The sequence below is a fragment of the Cricetulus griseus genome, chromosome 5 (genome assembly GCF_003668045.3).
Source record: "Cricetulus griseus strain 17A/GY chromosome 5, alternate assembly CriGri-PICRH-1.0, whole genome shotgun sequence".
NCBI classification, from domain to species: Eukaryota; Metazoa; Chordata; class Mammalia; order Rodentia; family Cricetidae; genus Cricetulus; species Cricetulus griseus.
The window spans coordinates 13,608,426-13,629,019 of NC_048598.1; the positions used below are offsets into that span (position 1 = coordinate 13,608,426).

The 20,594-nt window shown below is 39.7% G+C and overlaps 1 protein-coding gene across 6 annotated transcripts in view; it reads right to left on the bottom strand.

Annotated features, from left to right (window-relative positions):
- Lin9 (lin-9 DREAM MuvB core complex component) overlaps positions 1–20,594 on the bottom strand; it is a 40,918-nt gene that overhangs the window by 12,460 nt on the left and 7,864 nt on the right. For 3 of the 6 annotated variants that reach the window (XM_027418836.2, XM_027418837.2, XM_027418838.1), the window contains 9 exons: positions 18,406–18,500; positions 17,589–17,693; positions 14,825–14,958; positions 13,005–13,130; positions 10,275–10,432; positions 7,701–7,834; positions 6,498–6,617; positions 6,140–6,241; positions 1,257–1,337 (listed from right to left, as the gene is read on the bottom strand). In XM_027418836.2, coding sequence (XP_027274637.1) covers positions 1,257–1,337; positions 6,140–6,241; positions 6,498–6,617; positions 7,701–7,834; positions 10,275–10,432; positions 13,005–13,130; positions 14,825–14,958; positions 17,589–17,693; positions 18,406–18,500 — 1,055 coding nt within the window. Of the gene's footprint in view, positions 1–1,256; positions 1,338–6,139; positions 6,242–6,497; positions 6,618–7,700; positions 7,835–10,274; positions 10,433–13,004; positions 13,131–14,824; positions 14,959–17,588; positions 17,694–18,405; positions 18,501–19,057; positions 19,201–20,594 lie in introns of those variants that run through there. The other 3 variants (XM_027418841.2, XM_027418842.2, XM_027418839.2) reach the window with 2 other exon arrangements.

Consider the following 20,594-nt stretch of genomic DNA (forward strand, 5'->3'; position numbering starts at 1 on the left):
TGCTGACTGTGGTTGCTCATATTTTTAATTCCAGCACTCTGAGGCAGAGGCAGATGAATATCTGAGTTTGAGGCCAGCCTGGGCTTGATGAAAGTTACTTTTTTTTTTTTTTTTTTTTTTTTTTGGTTTTTCAAGACAGGGTTTCTCTGTGGCTTTGGAGGCTGTCCTGGATCTAGCTCTTGTAGACCAGGATGGTCTCGAACTCACAGAGATCCGCCTGTCTCTGCCTCCTGAGTGCTGGGATTAAAGGAGTGTGACACCAACACCTGGCTTTTAAAGAGTATTTTTAAAGAGTTACTTTTAAAGAGTATTTTTATGTAAATAATGACCTGGGGTCAGTTCTGAGCACATATGTTGGGCAGCTCCAGTATCTCTGACAACCTGTGCTGGACTCCAGGTATGTCTATATGCACATGGCATAGACTCACACAGACACAGGCAGACAATCTCAAAAAGCCCAACACTTTTTGGCTAGAGAGATGGCTCAGAGGTTAAGAGCACTGCCCGTTCTTCCAGAGGTCCTGAGTTCAATTCCCAGCAACCACATGGTGGCTCACAACCATCCGTAATGAGATCAGGTGCCCACTTCTGACCTGCATCGATACATGCAGACAGAACACTCTATACATAATAAATAAATAAATAAATAAATCTTAAAACAAAAACCCAACACTTCATTTTTTCTTACAAATAAAATTGACTCAACTTTTGGGACTTATCTGATTAATAAAATCTTTGTCAAATTAACTTAAACATGACAACTTAGCTACTTTCTTCTGAAGCACTTTTAAAAAGCTGTCATTAAATCTTCCTTAGTGAGATGTATTAATTAGTCCTAAGAATTCTACATTCATGTAAATCATCCACAAAACCAATCCACTCATTAATCCTGTACAACTGTGTAGTCAGTGGTCTAACAGGTAAGGAACTGCTTCACAATGCTAACATGTATTGAATATAGTAAGAAAAGGTGAAATGAAATAATGATTTAAAGTAATATTTATTGCAAGCCAGGTGAGGTGGCACATGCCTGTGGTCCCAGCACCAGGAGGCAAATGCAGGAGGCTAGTTGGAAGCTAGCCTGGTCTATATAGTACATTTCAGGCCAGCCAGGGAAACAGAGCAAGGCCTGGTCTCAAACAAAAACAAAGATGCCTCAAAGCTTTTTTCCTCCAGAAGGTATTTAAAAAAAAAAAAATTAGAAGGCCTCACTACTTTAAAATTAGACACATAAACAAAGGGAAATAAATCCTTACCAGTTTTTCTGCTTCTGTGTTCATTTCCCTTAATTTCTTGATATGTTCTTTTTTAATCATGAGAATTTTTGATAATTTAGTCTGTAGACAAAAGAGAAATGTTTTGGAATAAATAGGGACATTTAGGTGTATCAAATTTCCAGTTTTCACTAATATGTTCTAATGGTACAGTTTAGTCTCAATATAATCATGACAAAGCATTTTGTTTTACACATGTGAATAGCAAGCTTAGGATACACATTCGATTTCAGCACTCAGGATGCTGAAGCAGGAGGGCCACACGTTTAGGCCATCTGAGGCTCCATAACAAGTCCCAGGGCAGCCTCATCTACATAATGACACCCTGACTTATGAAAGAAATATGACCTGGGCAGTGCTGGCGCACACCTTTAATCCCAGCACTTGGGAGGCAGAGGCAGGCAGATCTCTGTGAGTTCAAGGCCAGTCTGGTCTATGAGTGAGTTCCAGGACATGCTCCAAAGCTACAGAGAAACCCTATTTTGAAACATAAACAACAAGAAAAATATGACTTTAAAAATCTACTGTATTTAGAGGTGGTGAGATATACTACCAAGCCTGACCACCTGAGTTTGATACCCTGTACTCACATGGTGGAGGGAGAGAACTAAGTTATTTGTTTTTTGTTTTCAAAACAGGGTTTCTCTGTGTAGCTTTGGCTAGAACTCATTATGTAGACTAGGCCGGCCTCAAACTCAGAGATCTGCCCGTCTCTGCCTCCTGAATGCTGGGATTAAAGGTGTGTGCCATCACCTGGCAAGGAATTAACTCTTCAAAGTTGCCTTCTGACTTAGAAGCTAGACCATGCTCGTGTGCCAATTCCCTATAAGTCATTGATGAAGGAGGAAGGGAGGGAAGAGAGAACGAGTAACAACACAAAATGACAGCAATGCAAAATGAGGCTGGGCCCCGTCACACGCGCGGGTCTTCTGCGCATGTGCACAGCCACGTGGCTATGTGAGAGTTAAAATAATCGGGCTACTGGGATGACTCAGTGGGTAAAGGTGCTTGCTATCAAACCTGCTGACCAGAGCTCAATCCCCGGAACCCATATGGTGGAATGAGAGAACCGACTTCCTAAAGTTATTTGCACTGTGACACATGGTGTCCTCATCTACCCATCCCTCTAGCCCACACAAAATAAATAAAAATGTAATGATAAATAATCTTAAGTCTACTGTAATCAGGATATGGAAAAAAGGATTGAGGGGTTAATCTGGGAAATTTAGGTACAAAGTTCAGAGTCCCACTACCTGTCCCTCTGGTTCTGTGGACCAGCACCTGCTCACCTAGGACAGATTAGTGGGTCAGGCCCCAGCAGTGTCCCTATCTGGTTTCCCCAGGTGTCTCTGCTACAATGAAAGCAGTCAAAAAGCTCCAGCTGCCAGGCTCAACTGTGTGAAGGTTTTCCAGGCAAGATGAAGATTTGAAATAATCTGTCTATAGAAGGCTCAACATGACTGCAGGGAGACAGTAGGTACAAATCCTTCAGACCCAATGTCTACTCCTTTCTGTAGTCAAGTCTTTCAGACATTTCCCAAACCTCTTTGCCTGACCCAGAAAGTAGTCAAGAGAACTACACACGAAGCCTGTACAAGGCTTCCTAACCCTACTCTCTGCAGCCCTTTACACCTACTACTTCTCTGTATTTACATGGGTTTCTACTTCACAAAAGTGACTATTTTATACACTGGCAGAATACATAAAATGGTGTAAGTTTTGTAAAAAAGTCAATCGGAACAAAAACTAAGAAGGAAAATACGAAATTTCTTGAAGTTACACTTTTTGGTCTACAGAGCTAGTTCTAGGACAGCCAGAGCTGTTACACAGAGAAACCCTGTCTGTAAAAACCAAAAATAAGTAAATAACTATGCAAGTCAATAAGGAAATAAAAGTCTGTAAGTTCACAGTGATATTTTTTAAAAAAATTAAGCAGCTTAAGTACGCAGTGCTATGGTCTTCAGTTGCTCTACTACTGTGGCACTTACACCTGTGTACCATGGGCATGCCTGGTACCCAGGAAGGCCAGAACAGAGTGTCAGATCCCCTGGAACTAGATGATTTTAAATCACCTGTAGGGGGAAATGCTGACCACACCCGCTTGAGGGATGGCACAGGTGACACTGATGTTCAGCCAGGCCAGAGAGGGAACAGAGAGCCAAATGCCTGCCTGCCTGCCTGCGTGCGTTCGTGCCTCATATTTAAAGCCTTGCTGCATCAATCTGACCATGCCCAAGTGCATGTGGTCAACGTCACCTGTGCCAGCCCTCAAGCGGGCGTGGTCAGCATTTCACCCTACAATTGCCAAACTCATTTTGTGAACCAGGAAGCAAAGAGAAAACATCAAACACTTATTTGTGTTTCTATGCAAATTTTACCATTAAGCAACATATTAGGGTAAAGCCTTCCTGTATTCTATCCTTCCCCTCTTTCAAGGTATGGTCTTGCCATATAGCCTGGGCTGGCCTGGAACCTGTTGGGTAAACTAGACTGGCTCCAAATTTTCAGTGATGCCTCTGTCTCCTGAGTGCAGGGAGTTGCAGTCATGTAACTGCATGCCTGATGTAGCTTTTCTTTATACAATTATTTTAGATAACAAGCAAAGAAAGAAAAACAGAATGAAATGACCATCTCAACAATCTTTTAAAATAAACATCTGTTCATTTCTTTTTAATACTTTTTTATTATTTTATGTGTATCAGTGTTCTGCCTGTATGTATGTCCTGCATGCAGGCAGTGGCTGCAGAGGCCAGAAAGGATGTTAGAACCACTGGAAGTGGAGTTACAGATGGCTGTGAGTCTCCATGTCGGTACTGGGAATTGAACTTGGGTCCTCTGCGGAAGCAGTCAGTGCTCTTAACCTCTGAACCTTTTCTCCAGACCCCATGTTTGCACTTGTTCAGTCGCAAACCCTGGGACAAACAGTCAAGGTGCCTATTTAACACACCAAAGTGGACCTGGCCACCCGGTTCTCCCTGCATCCCTCAGTTCCTACCTGTTACAGAGTCCTTCTGGCTGGCATACCCCATAACAGGGAAGGACTAAGGGGTGCTGGGAGAACCTGGTGGCCAGGTCCACTTTGATGTTAGTGGGCATCTCAGTTACCCATCTGTCCTGGGGTTTGAGACCTAACAACAATATAATGAATGAATGAAATTACTCATCAGTGATAGCCAACAAATGAAATACCATAGACCTATCAGTGGAACATAAAATTAACTATAAAGTACAACACCCAACCAAGAGCTGGGGATGTTGCCCAATAGGTAAAGTGCTTTCCTAGTGTTCATGGGTTAAAGTCCCAGCATCACATACATCAGGCATTGTAGTCTGCAATCCCAGTAGTGTGGAAGTGGGGACCGTAAGATCAAGGTCATTCTTGGCTACACGACAAATTCCAGCCCAGCCTACAATACATGTGGACTTCAGAAAAAAAAAAAAAGTACAACATTCATACAAAACAACCAAAGGATTTATGTGAGGGGGAGCCACAAACCTAACCAAACCTCTAGATCCCATTACCAACTTACTTAATATAGCTACAGAAAAACCTACACATAGATGTGGTGACATCTTGCTTGTACAAATAAAGCCTGTCTGAGGCTCAGAGAATGGAACTTGAAACTTCCATCTACACATAGATCTTTAGGGCAGAATCATAATTTACAATTGCCAAAACCTGGAAGCAATCAAGACGTTTTTAGTGAGTGAATGGACACACAGCAGCACATCCATCCAATACCCTATCATTCAGGGCTATAAGGACATGAGATGTCAAACTATCAGAAGACACAGGAGAAACATAAACGCATATTCTGCTCACCATTTCTTTCAGGCACAGGCACAACACCCCAAATCCCTTAAGCCTGAGCTGGGGATAGGGGTACCACTGTCGTCCTATGCTGAGCTTGGGGGATAAAGCCCTGGCAGTTTCAAATATTTCAGGGAGATTCTTGTCCCCCTCCCCTTGCCTACCAGACACTAAACTAGAGACCATAAAACAGTGGAAAGTCAAAACTCCCACAGGAATCAGCATGCTGGAGAAAGGGAAAGCCTAAGAAGACCTGGTTCCAGTGGGCCAGGCAGGGGAAGAAACTGTACACAGCTATGACGGCTGATCTCACAGTAAAATTACCAAGAACATTTCCTCTGGCTTTAGTTTCATCTTTTCTGTCTTCTTGTTTGCTTCTTTGTTCTGTTTTGTTTTTCTCAAGATAGGGTTTTTCTGTGTATCTCTGCTGTCTTCGAACATACAGAGTCTCCTGCCTCTGCTTCCTGAGTGCTGGGATTAAAGGCGTGCACCTCCACTTCCTGGCTAGTTCCTTCTTTTCTACAGAACTGTAACACTGCATCAGGAAGGGCAGAAAGAAAGTAGGAGTGTTTCCCAGGTTTGCCCAAAGTATAAATAAAACCATGTATGTTCCTTCATCAATTTGTTTCCTTTTGTTTTTTCAATACAGAGAAACTAGTTACAGCATAGCAATTAGCAACAAAAAGAGTTTGTCCAAACTCTTAAAATACTCAAAACCAAGAGGGAACCCTCACTACAATATAGTTTTAGGTGACGATGATAACAATAGAGGCTCACTGTAACAAATGTACCACTTTGGTAAAGCTAAGCTCATTAATCATGGGTAAGGTGGGGGGCACAGGGGTATCTTTACAGTCCTCTTGGTTATGAACCTAAAACTGCCCCACCCCCTGCCCCCACACCCAAAAACATCCACAAAAAATAAAATACTTAAGCACCAATAATGCTATTGGTACAGCAGACAGTGGGAAAATGCATGCTGAGGCTCCCTTGGCTTACAGTTCTCCTTGGGTATTTCTTCACAGATTGTTGCAAGGGACAAGTCTTGACTCACCACCTGGATAAGGAATTCCACTGGAAAGCCTCCTAATGTCTCCGTGTCAGAGCCAGAAATTTTACTTCTCCAGGGTGACTGTCCTAATAAAGGATCACTATCCTGTGGGACAGAAGGAATCATCTAATCATTGACAGTATCTTTAGATAAAGTGAACATTCTGTTTAATTAAAATTACATTAAATCCAATAACAAAATATTTCCAGAATTGAAGCAACTATTTAAATATCTGCCAATCAATTAAAATAATATAGATACAGGCAGCACCCAAGTCCTGACGTAGTTGTGATGTACGCTTCATGACAACAGTTCATATTTGCAATAGTTACATTGCTAAGGGCATTTCTATATTACTTACTGTAATTGGTGACTGCAGAGGAGGGGTATAATGTAACCGTGGAGGGGTCATAAAAAACCGAGAAGGCCGCTGTTTTTGTCCAAAGGCAGCAATTGGCATTGTCTCATGAGGTTCGTTACTCTTTGGGAAAAGAGGATAATCCATAAAACTTGGAGAATTTGTAAATATTGTATATCAACTTGAGATATAGCATCTTACCAGCCCAGATTGCAGCTATAATTAATTTATTAATTATTTACTATTTATTTATTTATTTGGCAGTCTTTAGGGCCTTTCACATGGCAGGCAAGCACTACCACTGAGCTGTATCTCCGGCAGTTATTTCATTTATTAAAAAAAGCATGTAAGGCCAAGGATGTAGCTCAGTGGTTCAGTGATCACCATGCCCTGAATTCAATCCAAACTTGGGAATGTGAACACACACACACACACACACACACACACACACACACACACACACACACACACACAATTTCAACAACATTACAAAATGAAGACTGGTAAGTACCTCAACAGGCTATTATGTGTGTTAGAACATCAAAAGACCAAGATTCTAGTCTCCATTTGCCTGACAAACAAAACCCAGCTTCAGAGTCTTGAATAAGCTGATGAACATTATGGCAATTTTATCATGCAAAAATGAAGGTACTGGGCTGCTCAGTGGTCCAGATATCTGCCACCAAGCCTGATGGACCTCAGTTAAACTCCTGGGACCCAAATAGTAGAAGGACAGCATTGACTCCCACAAATTGTGCTATGACCTCCAAACAAGTGTTGTGTGGTATGTGTGAGCACAAGTAACACACACACACAAAGAAATAAAATTTAATTTTTAAAAATGAAGGCATTTATTCTACATACATGTGAGAATAACATAGAAGAAAAACCCTTGAAGGTTACTTTATAGTTTAAATTTAGGACCTAGTGGCTAGAATGAAAATGGGTAGATTCCAAGATTATTTAGTCACAAACAGTGATTCCACTATAGTAAGGTACTGTGTGGCTAAAGCACAAAGGAGAATCCTAGCTTTGGGCTCTTCTCTCTAGAGAAGAGGATTGGGAAACCCTAAGCATGTCTTTGAATTGAAACCTTGATTCTCTCATAAAAGACAATTTATAAGAAAATACTACAATAATTAAAAGGCACAAAACACAAATATACTATAAAAACATTTTATTTAAGTTTAATAAAATATTACTCACAAGAACTTCATAGTCAGGAATGGTGTGGGTCCCAAGCCCTGTCCTATCGAAAGTGACTCTGTAAGTAGCATTCAGAGTGTCCACAGCGTCTATCTGGCCAGTGAACAGGCCATCGTGAACACCACGCAATCGTGCTAAGAAAAGAAACAAAAGCATTGTAACATTAGTACATGCAAAGAATTGTCAAACTGTTCTAAGCATGTAGTTTAAACCATAAAAAATAGAGTGTCACTATCTACTAGTTTTAACATGACAGTGTATTTTATTTTAGGATTAGAGCATTAACAAAGCTTTTTACACAAAAACAAGTCAATTCCTAATTTGATACATAAATGAAGTCATATAGCTACCAAACAGACTAAATAAAGATCACAATTTAAAGTGTGAACCCTAAAAAAGTAACAAAATAACTCTGGATATCATACTTTTTGTTTGTTTTGAGACAGGGTTTCTCTATGTAGCTCTGGTTGTATGGAACTAGACCAGGCTGGCCTGGAATTCACAGAGATCTACTTGCCTCTGCTAAGATTATAAGTGTGAGCCACCACTCCTGGCTGGATATCACACTTTTTTTTTTTTTTTAAGATTTTATTTATTTATTATGTATACAACATTCTGCTTCCATGTATATCTGCACACCAGAAGAGGGCACCAGATCTCATAACAGATGGTTGTGAGCCACCATGTGGTTGCTGGGAATTGAACTCAGGACCTCTGGAAGAGCAGTCAGTGCTCTTAACCTCTGAGCCATCTCTCCAGCCCCTGGATATCACACTTTTAAGTGACACATTAGGAGTAGTTTATTTTCAACTTTATTTTATAATTTATTTATTTATTTTATGTGCATTGGTGTTTTGCCTGCATGTTTGTCTGTGTGAGGGTGTCAGATCCCCTAACAACAGGGGATACAGACAGTTGTGAGCTGTCATGAGGTCGCTGGGAATTGAAACCGGGTCCTCTGGAAAAGCAGTCAGTGCTCTTAACTGCTGAGCCACTTCTCCAGAAACTAGGGAGACATAAAGACTGAAATAAGTTCTCATTCATCTCTAGCTGACTGGGAAGCTATGCAAATGAGCAGCAAAGAACCAACAGAGCCTGCAGAAAGCAAAAGTTAAAGACTTGAAAACTAGCAACAACTTTGCACAAATCAGTGTGAGGTCTTTCAAACCTCTGTCCACAGGCTCACCACTGAACTATATAGAAACAGCAGTCACACATTGGGAATTAGATTAAAAATAAGCATTAAAAAATTGGAGACGACAAAATACTAGAAAGATGGCTCAACGGTTAAAAGCACTGATTCTAGAGGACCCAAGTTTAGCTGCCAGATCTTCACATGACTGCTCACAACCATCCTTAACTCCAGTTCCAGGGGATCTGATGCTCTCTTCTACTTCTGAGGACACTGCTCACACTTGGTGCACAGACACACATGAAGGCAAAAGAATCATATACATTAAATAATAATAAAAGAAAGAAAGAAAATGGAGAAGACAGGCCAGTGATTGCAAAGGCAAACTACTATAGCAAATTTAACCACACTGTAAAACAACAGTATAGATTTACCATAGTATCATGTTTTCTTTTTTCTTTTTTGGTTTTTTGAGACAGGGTATCTCTGTGGCTTTGGAGGCTGTCCTGGAACTAGCTCTTGTAGACCAGGCTAGTCTCGAAACTCACAGAGATCCACCTGCCTCTGCCTCCTGAGTGCTGGGATCAAAGGCGTGCACCACCAATGCCCGGCAGTATCATGTTTTCAACCAAAAATTACTAGATATATTAACTATGAAATATGATTCTAACTCAGGAAAACATACACAGCAAGGAACAGTGAATATGTGTGAATGTAATAAAATATACTGTATGCATGTATAAAATTATCAAAGAATAAAAATAAATGAGAGATGGCTCAGTGGTTAAGATCACCTGTTGCTCTTGGAGAAGATCCAGGTTTGGTTCCCAGCACCTACATAGCGGCTAACAACTGTCTATGACTTTAGTCTCAAGGGATCCAACATTCTCTTCTGGACTCTGACGGCATTAAACATAAGCATACATGCTAGAGAAGTACTTCCCAGTAAACTATATCCCCAACCCTTTCCTATTTGAGACACTGTCTTGCTATGTAGGTAGGCCAGACTGACCTCAGGTTTCCATGGAGCTGGGGTTATGGGACTTTGCCACTATGCCTGGCTACTTTAGTTCATACTGTGGTGGACACTACTGAACTAATATATAGTTTTTAATGCACTTACTTTTATTTTATGTGTAGGAGTGTTTGTCTACATGCCTCTATGTGTATCACATGCATGCCTGGTTGCGTTCACAGGCCGGAAGTGGGCAACAGATCCCCCTGGACAGGTTGTGAGCTGCTGTGAAGATACTGGGAACTGAACCCAACACCTTTGCAAAAGCTGCAAGTGCTTTTAACCACTGAGCCAGCTCTTCAGCCCATTAATATTTCTTTACTATAGTGAATTGCTACAGAACCAGAGTTATAGTTACTAAACTTGTAATAGATGCAATCTTGGCTACAACTTTCAAGTGATTCCTAACAACCTAGTTTTCACTTACCTGTAACTTTGGTTCCAATAACCAGGGGTAGAGGAATTTCATCTGGGAGATCTTTGAATTGTGAGACATCTGCAACTTTCCTTTGTTGTAATAGCCGGATTTTCTGCCGTTTCTGTTTTAATGCTGATCTCTCTTCCTCAAAAAATGCAGAAGAACATCTAGAATAAATTACAGACATCATATAAACCAAGCCAGGCCAGGCAGTACAAGTACACACCTGCAATTCAAACATATGCACTATAAATATAATAAATTGTGTTTGAAGTGTATAATCAGGTAAGTTTTGGGAGCCTGGGGAGATAGCTCAGTGGTTAAAATACTTATTATGCAAGCAAGACTGGAGTTTGAACCCCCAGTACCTGTGTGAATGCTAGTTGGGTATGGAAGCTTGCCTTTAACTCTAACTTAGTGAGATAGGATCCTAGAACGAACTATTTGGAGTCTCAGAGAATAGGGTGAGGCTGGGTGTGGCGGTGCACAACTTTAATCCCGGCATGCTGAGGCAGAGGCAGGTGGATCTCTGAGTTCAAGGCAGGTGCTGTCAATCTTTTTTTTTTTTTTTGAGATGAGTTTCTTTTATTGTGATTTTATTGTCTCCATACCAAAAGCAGCTTAGAACTGGATCACCTGGCCCTTTCTTTATCGCCTCCCAGTTCAAAATGCTTGCATCTCTTAATAGCCAGCATCCTCTTAGATCTGCAGTTGGGCTCAACACACTCAAGCCTCCGGTGGTGCTGTCAATCTTAATGACTATTCTAATACTTCAGCTGATACCTGATAAATGTCCTTCATTTTTTTTGTTTTTTTAGACTTTCTTTACTTGATTTCTCCCATAGCAAATAAAATTTGGGGGAGGGGTCCGGAGGATGGGAGACAGGGTTTTCACTGTTACCCACGCTGGCTTGGAGCTCACTATATAACCCATGCCAGCCTTGGATTTAGAGGTTGCTACCACATCTTTTATACATATACAAAATTTAGGATTAACTCATTATAAAAACAACTGTGTCGACGGGCTTGGCATGCATATCAATGCAGAGCACCTTGTATGTGTCTAATGTGCTCTAAAACCTAAGTTTGATCTCAAGCATGGAGGCCAATGGGGACTGACACTTTTACAGTGCTGTTTTAATTTACAGATTAATTTAAATCTTCATATTTGTTCATGTATATCATATATTTACTTTTAAGTTCCTTCCTGGTAGTTTCATTGTTTCCCTTCCTTTTTATATTGTGACTAAATGCAATTTCACCATTGATTCTTTAAACTTTTTTTCATTTATTTATTTGAGTGTGTGTGTGTGTGTGTGTGTGTGTGTGTGCGCGCGCGCGCATGCACACAAGCACAGATACAGCATGGTGTACAAGTGGAAATCAGAGCACAGCTTATGGAGGTCTGTTTCTCCTTCCACCATCTGGGTCCCCAGGACTGAAGTCAGGTTGTCAGGACTGGCAGTAAGTCCCTTTCCTGCTGAGCCACCTTCCTGGCTTGGACCAGCTGATTTTTTCCCTAAAGTGTGTATGTGCACATGCATGTGTGTATGCATGTGTACACACATGTATGGGTGTATACATATGTGTGTTTATAGAAGAGGAGGTAACACATGCTCTGGAACTGGAGTTACAGACTGTTATAAGCTGTCATCAAATCCGGGTCTTCTGCAAGTGCTCTCAACACCGAACCATCGCTCTTGCCCCTCACTTGAGTGCTGAAATTAGGGTATTTCTGAAAGTTTATTATATTAATAATTTGTATTATAACTTGACTTCTTAAGCGTACACCACACACACACAAAGTCAATAAATGTGAGAAATATACATAAGCCCTTATAGCTTCCTTAAATATTTTCCAGGACAAGTAAACATCTTTTGGGGGTAGACTTGGAACATGGCTCAGTTAGTACAGTGCCTGACCAGCATGTACAAATTCCTGGATTTGATCTCCAGTACCACATTAACAAAATTGGGTCTAACATTTCATACCTCTATTACCAACACTTAGAAGGAAGAGGCAGAAGGATGAAAAGTTCAAGGTTATGTTTGGTTAGACACACCAGTTTGAGTCTGAGGCCAGGCAGGGATACATGAGACTCTGCAGATAGACAGACGGACGGATGGATAGATAGGTAGATAGCATTGGGAGGAGGGATGGACATTAAGTAAGGAACACTGGGGCTGGAGAGATGGCTCAAAGTTAAGATCACTGACTGCTCTTCCAGATAGGGCCTGAGTTTAATTCCCAGCAACCCCATGGTGGTTCACAACCATCTATAATGAAATCGGATGCCCTCTTCTGGAGTGTAAGCACACATGCAGGGAGAACACTGTATACATATTTTTTTTTTTTCAAAACAGTAATATGTTAAAAATCTGTGATCAGAAAAATTGTATATTTTATTCTAAGTATACAAAGCTCTTATATTAAAGTTCATTAATATGATATATTTAACATATAATCAATTATTCTGAAAAGTTATGCTTTGGTACTAGTCATTTGAAGATTTAAAAAGTTAAGGTACTGCATGTGGTTGAGCATGTCTTCAGTCCCAGCACTTGGGAGGCAAAGGCAGATGGATCTTTGTACGTTCAAGACCAGTCTAGTCTGTACAGTGAGTTCCAGGTAAGCCAGAGCTACATAGTGAGACCTGTCTCAGAAAAGGAAAGAGCCAAGGTAATGATAATAATACTATTAATTATTTATTAACTTTAAACAAAAAAAGTTATTTTTACCTCCGTGGTTTTCCCATTAGTCGCCTGATTTTTCCCCATTCTACTCTTGTTAATTTTCGTGTTTTCAAATTAGGAAAAGATTCCTTTAGACATACACAGAAGTCATTATCACCTTCAAAAAGTGGCCTGTAAAACAGAATGATTTTATTTTATAGGTTAATACTTAATGTATTACTTTCTTAAACAAAATCTAAAATATACCTTTCAAAGCTGGGTATAGTGTCCATGCCTTTAATTCCAGCACTTGGGAAGAAAAGGCAGGAGAATCAAAAGCTCAAGAACAGCCTCAGCTACATCACTATTTGTAGCTACACAGTGACAAAGCAAGCTCCAGACCAACCTGGATTACATGAAACCCTGCCTCAAAAAGCAAAACTCACATTCTGATTTTTAGATCATACTAATCACAATGGGCCAGATTTCTACTTCTAAATCGTATGTAGGTGAAATTCAAAGGGTTGAAAACTATCTAAAGTGTTAAGTCATTCAGGAAATCCATCTAGATCAGAGGTTACAGGAGACGGGGTAGTTTGCTCAGATCTCCATCTGGGACTATCCTCTGGTTCCAGCATTACATTTGATAAAGACAAACAATATTAACCACAAAGTATCTTTGCCCCAAAGGAAAAGCCAAGGAGCCCTGTCCTCTTTGGGATTAACCAAGTCTTAGAACACTGGAGCACTCTAGAGGATTGGGTAGTTTTGGTCACTCCCAAAATAATCTCACCAAGTCCATCAAAAAATTCTACTCATGTGTTTGAAAGATGAAAGTTCAGGTTTTAACAATGACGCATACTTGTGAATACCCACGAACTCCACAAGCTTCTGAGCAAGCAACTGTTTTTGGAGGACAGAAGGGAAACGCAGATCAATAGCCAACCAAGCAACCACCCATAACGAACGGGCACAGAGACGGATGAGAGTCAGAGGTGTTCTTCAATAAACCTACTGTGTAGTACTTGGATTTCAGCCAATCTTGATGTGCCACTCAAAATTCCTGTATAAAGTGTCTAAATACTGGCTGTAAATGAAATGATGACTCTCCTACAAATGATGTGTCCATTTCTCCAGCTTTGTAAAACAAATCTCACTGTTTGCAGGTGATGGTGTTTTGATGTAGGGTCTCTTCATTCTGTGGTAGTGGCTAGTTATGATATGGAAATTATGCTTTCATTTAAAACTTCTCACAAAATGTGTAACTTCTTACAGGGAAAACTAATAGAAATAGGAATGAAGTAAACTGGAATAAGGAATAGAGAAATGGACTCTACACTGGGCATGGTGGCACACCCTTGTACTCAGCTACTTTAGAGACCCAGGAAGAGGACCAACTGAAGTCATGAGGGGAGGTGAGCAGATCTCCAGTCAACTCTACCAGGCAGTCAGAGCTTTAAAACAATCATTTGAACCCAAGAAGTCAAGACAAGTCTGAGCAACGTTAAGACCTTGTCCTTGTCCCTAAAACAAAGGATTCAAAGGAAGAAAAAAAGGGGTGAGATGGGGTGGCTAGAGAGCCAGGTCAGTAGCTAAGAGTCTATACTGCTCTTGCAGAGGGCCTGGGTTCAATTCCTACACACAGCAGCTCACAACCGCCAATTATTACTCTGGCTCTAGGGGATCCTACACTCACTGACTTCTGCGGGCACTGACACACATATAGTGTATATAAAGTCATGCAGGCATGCATACAATACATAGTAAATAAAAATATTTTTTTTAAAAAAGAGCAAAGTAGACTTACAGAAGACGTGACAGCTTATAATTGGAAAAAGTTAATTTTCAGTTCAAGCAACATTAATGATACAAGCAGTGATACCTACTTGTCTATATTTGAATAGAACCACTCATATATGCACCATTTATGTGCTTTGGGAAGCTTGAGTAGGTTCCGTAATCGAAAACCAATCTTCTGTGATGCTTTCTTATCTGGTGTTGACATTGTTGCCGTAAATTTCTACATTAAAAAAAAAAAAAAAAGATGAATTATAGCTTCATTAAATAAAAGTGAACATTTGCAATACTAAATGCATTTATAAAAAGCTAGAACATACTTAAATACTCAAAAAGATTCAATAATATTCAACATGGAATTTGTTAACAAGCAAACTTCCTGATAACAAAGGTAAAAAAGCCCTCGGTCTGGCAATGGGGCTCAACAGGTAAAGACATTTGCTGCTAAGCCTGCTGACCTGAGTTCACAGGTCAGCACATGGTGGAAGGAAAGAACTGACTCTCACAAGTTGTGTACACACACACACACACACACACACACACACACACACACACACACACACTTTAAAAAAAGGTTAAAGCCTCAAATTTTATATTCTAGAAAGGAAGTGAAACACTTGCTTCTGCTGTATTTGAACTATAATATAATTTCAGTTTAGCTAGGCAGGAAAAAAGATGTAGTGAACTACTTCTAGACTTCATGGGTCAGAAAAAAAAGTTAAATCTAAGTAATAATACACATGAAATGCTTAGTACAGCACCTGATACATAGTAAATACTCAATAAATGTTGGATCTTAATACTTCTTCAGCTGTGGACTATGTTCTTTAAGTCAGCACAGGAATACAAAGTCCTGGGTTCAGTTTTCATTATCAGAAAAACAGAAGGCAAAAGCCCACCCAAACAACAACTATAAAACCAGACAGACAAAATGAAGACTTCGAGGAGATGACTTGAAGGGGAAAGAAATGAGCTACATCACATAAATGACAACAATAAACTAGGGCTGTTAGGACTAAGGAAGAGAAATGTGGGTGTAAATTTTTTTTTTTTTTACATATTTAAGGATGTCATGTCTTTTATTTGTCCTGTGTTCTTTGTTCTAATTGATCAGAAGTAGAAAAGACTGTAAATCAGTCCTAGGAGATATGCCTGGAAAGCAGCCATGGTTAGAGCTGGGTCAAGACACCTCCAGTGATAAAGACCAAACTTTTGGTTATATTTGCAACTTACCCAGACTATTATAGTAACACAGCTTTGTTAAAGCCTAACAACTTACCTAGTTTTTTAAAACCCAATTTATTTATTTTTAATTTATATGCACTGGTGTTTTGTCTGCATGTATGTCTGTGGGAGGGTGTCAGATATTGGAGTTTCAGACAGGTATGCGCTGCCCTGTGGGTACTGGGTTGAAACCAGGTCTTCTGGAAGATCGGTCAGTGCTCTTAATCATTGAGCCTCTCTCCAGGCCCCTTAACTAGTTTTTAAATCCATTTGACACTGTGTCTAACACCTACCAAACCAACACATTGCATTTTGCTATCAAAGGCATCATATTTTATTTGCTTATCAGGTATTTATATACATTTGGCCTTGATGTTTTAAAAGTTCAAGACATGGGTGGATGGGGTGGGGGGGTAGGTTGGAGGTGGGGTAGAAGGAATGGGGGTGAGGGAAGGGAGAGGGAGAGGGGACTTACATGTGAAACAAGCCTGTTCCCTAACTTGAATTAATAATAATAATAAAAAGAGAAAAAAATGCAAAACAACAACAACAACAAAAACCCCAAAAAACAAAAAAACAAAAAAAAAAGTTCAAGACACATTTTGTTCATTCTATGGAACATGATATTTTATCATTATAATCATCACAAAGAAGTTGGTTGTGGTAGAGCAATCCTGTAATCCCAGTACTTGGGAGTCTGAAACAACCAAGATTAAGTCTGAGGCCAGCTTAGGCTAAATGCTGAGTTCTAAGAATTGTATGGAAAATCCTGTCTTATAACATGTTAGGGAAAATAATAAAAGAATAACAGGAGTTATATCAGAAGTTATAAAGCTAGTCTGAGAAAAACCCCATAGTGTTAAAGGTCATATTTTCTTGGCTAAGTTTCATTCCTTTATTACAGGCCCATTATGACTTTAGAGTTTTAAAATGACATTCGTTTGCTTTCTGAGTGTGAGTGTGAGTGTGAGTGTGTGCACGCGTGCCCGTGAGCCACATTGTCAGAGGACAACCTGCAGGTAGGTATCAGTTCTCTTCTTCTGCTACCTGAGTTCCAGTGACAGAACTCAGGTTATCTGGCTTGATGACAAGAGTTTTTACCCTGAGCATCTCACCAGCCAAAACTTTTTAAGTGTCAAAAATAAAATAGGATAAATAAAATAAAATAAAATAACTCAGTGGAAGAGTACTTGCCTAGCATATGAGACATCCTAGATTTGATCCACAGCACCCCTCCCCCAAAATAATAAATAATAAATAAACAATACAAAAAGGAAATCCCATTTTATACTGTATTGTTTCCTCTTCTGGAAACTTTGCATCACACTTCGCATAACAAAGTTAAACATTTCCCTTCTCACTTATTTTGGTGTAAAGATCAAATCCATATTACCAAGTCTGTTTTACTTAGTGTCCACTACCTTCATGCTTGGAGAATCACAACTGGCTTCCTACCTAGTTTAAGTAAATCAATAAACACTGAATTTTCTAGGTTAGTAAAAATAATTGCTGAGCAGCAATACTGACTTAAAGAATGCTGTTCAAAATGTAACAGAATAAATATGAACTTTATCTCATCGTACAATTACTCACATACTTCACAGGAAACAAACCTCGACACACACATACCTGTGGGATCATTGCAACTCTCTGGTTTCTTTTTGGTGACTTTGTATTTATTTGCCTGTCATCTTCATCAGAAAAGAGTCGACTTCTTTTTGAATTTCTGAAAGGCTATGATGGAATTTTAGTTTAATGAATGTTTCTCATTTTTGTTCCAAGTGCAAATTAGATCTGGAAAGCACACTAGATTATCAGTGTATAGGACTATAAGTGAGTAGAATAAGGCACACAAAGCCAAAATCAACATCTTAAATTAGCAAATTATTTAAATATGTATTTCTGCAATGATGATAAACCCAAAACTAGAACCCACATCTCTGTGGCACACTGGCAACCATGCACAGAGAAGATAGGAAAATATGTTTTGGAATTCCAGCTCAAATTAAGTTGGTTAATATTAAGAGGCTACTACATGCTATCTGCTGCAGAGGGCTGAGTTAGACAAAGACACTACATCACTTGAGAAGAGTATGCCTTTATAGTAAAGTATGGCTTTACTATTATACTAGATCTAATGTCAAAAGTTTATCAAATTTCTAACTGTAAATAAAAATCCATAATACATGTCAGATAACTGTTAGCTATCTTTAGAACTAAAAACCCCAAGTACCAAAAATATATAGTACTATCCTAGCACTCAAGAGCCAGGGCCAGAGGTAGGCAGATCTCTGCAAGGCAAATACTGCTCAATGACATGTTAAAATGAAAATACCTACAGTTGTGGGAACGGGACCTTGTAAAACTATTTTTGTGCTATGTGAACTTGTATGCACAACCACACAATTTAGGAAGATCCCGCGGCTTCCAGGGAAGCTCTGCTTACCATTTCTACAGCAGGGCCTGCATTCCTGCCTTTCCAAACAGGAGTTTTCTGTAAAGAACTATACTTTTCATTCCATGTGTTAGATAAGCTTCCCTCTGTAACAAATAATTGATACTGATAAAATGTAAGGTTAGCTCAAAGGATATTACAGCATGAACACTACCCTTTAGTAGTAGTGCTAAATATATGGGGGGCTGGAGAGATGGCTCAGTGGTCAGGAGCACTGCCTGTTTTTCCAGAGGACCTAGGTTCAATTCTCAGCACCCACATGACAGCTTACAACTGTGTATAACTCTGGTTCAAGGAGATCTGGAACCCTCACACAGACCTACATGTAAGCAAAACACCAATGCACATAAATAAATACATGAAGTATATACTAATGTGAAAAGGTTACAATGTGACTGTAATAATTTAGTTTACTAGAAACAAAAGAAACATCTCAGGCCAGAGCAATGGCTTAGGGGAAAGGCAATGGAGAGAGATATCTGATGACCCCAGTCTGAGTTTGATCCCTAGAACCCACAGTGGAGGGAAACAAGCGACTCCTGAAAGGTGTCCCCTGACTGCCATTAAACACTCTGTAACACACATCCACACTCACACAATACAGTTTTTAAAAATCTTATTATGTGCATGGTGTTTTGCCTACCTCTATTTCTGTGCCTGGCACCTGCAGAGGCCAGAGAAGGCCATTAGATCCTTCAGACCTGGAATTACAATAGACTGCTGAGCTGCCGTGTTCGTGCTGGGAATTGAGCTGGGATCCTCTGGAAGAACAGGCAGTGCTCCTGACCACTGAGCCATCTCTCCAGCCCCACACAATTACATTTTTTTTTTTAAACTAAAAAGCAACAACAAAAACCTCACGTATGTTTTCTGTCCATCCTTTTAACAATATGATAAAACAATGCATCTTTAAAGTAGTACATTTCTTTGGGTTTTTTGTTTGTTTGTTTGTTTTTGAGACAGGGTTTCTCTGTAGCTTCAGAACCTGTCCTGAAACTTGCTCAGTAGACCATGCTGGTCTCGAACTCACAGAGATCACCTGTCTCTGCCTCCTGAGTGCTAGGATTAAAGGTGTGCGCCACCACCACCCAGTAAAGCATTACATTTCTATATGAAATATACAGGTTTTTGTTTGGGCTTTAGGCTTTTAATAATTTGTTTACTCTGTTAAGAACAATTTCATATTTTCTAAATAAAATTCTAACCGAAAGTAGGACAATGGAGAATAAAGAATAAAAACTTTCTAATTCTGTTTGTTTTTGTTTTGAGACATACTCTCACTATGCTTCCCAGGGTGGCTGGAATTCACTGTGGAGCCAAGGCTGTCTGTTAAACTGGAGTGAGCCTTTTGCTCTATGTTTCCCAAGTGCTGAGACTGCAGCATGGGCTACACACCTCACTTCCTAAAGGACTTTTCTAAATGATTTTTGCTTCAATATGTGAAATAAGACATAGGGAAATTAATATAATATGGCGTGGTGTTGTAGCACATTCCTGCATCCCAGATTGACCTCAAAGTCACAGCAATCCTCCTTCCTGCCTTAGCCTCTAAAACAGCTGGGGTTACAGGCATGAGCCACCATACTCAGCCGTTCTTCTTAATTCAAAGAAATGTCTTTAGTGTTGTGCAAAAACCAGAAAAAGGTCCTATCAATTAAATGATTAGATATATAAAGGAGAATGAATTTAATTTTTGTAAAGAATTATGTTTAAATGCAGACATATGTTTAAATATAGATACAATAAAACTGATTATATATATTTCTTGATTTTCTATAGTTGCTTACCAACATTCTCTAATTTTTTTTCCCTAAGAAATATATTAGTTGGAGGTGTGGTGGTATTCTGTAACTCTAACACTAGGAAGCTTGAGGCAGCCTCGGCTACATAAGGATCTTGAGGCCAACCTAGGCTATGAGATCTTCTTTCAAAAGACAAAATAACTATTGTGGTGCATTCTTGAAATCCTAGTACTTGAGAGCCAGAGGCAAGAAGATTAGCCAAGTTTGAGGCCAGTCTGGTCTAAACACTGAGCTCCAGGTCAGTCAGGGCTATATATAGTGAGACCATGTCTCAAAAAATAAAGCAACAAAAATAAATAAAAACAAAACCACAAAAATGTAAGTCAGATGGAGGCTGAGGCAGGAGGTCCTTTAGGTCCAGGCTGCCACCACCACCTC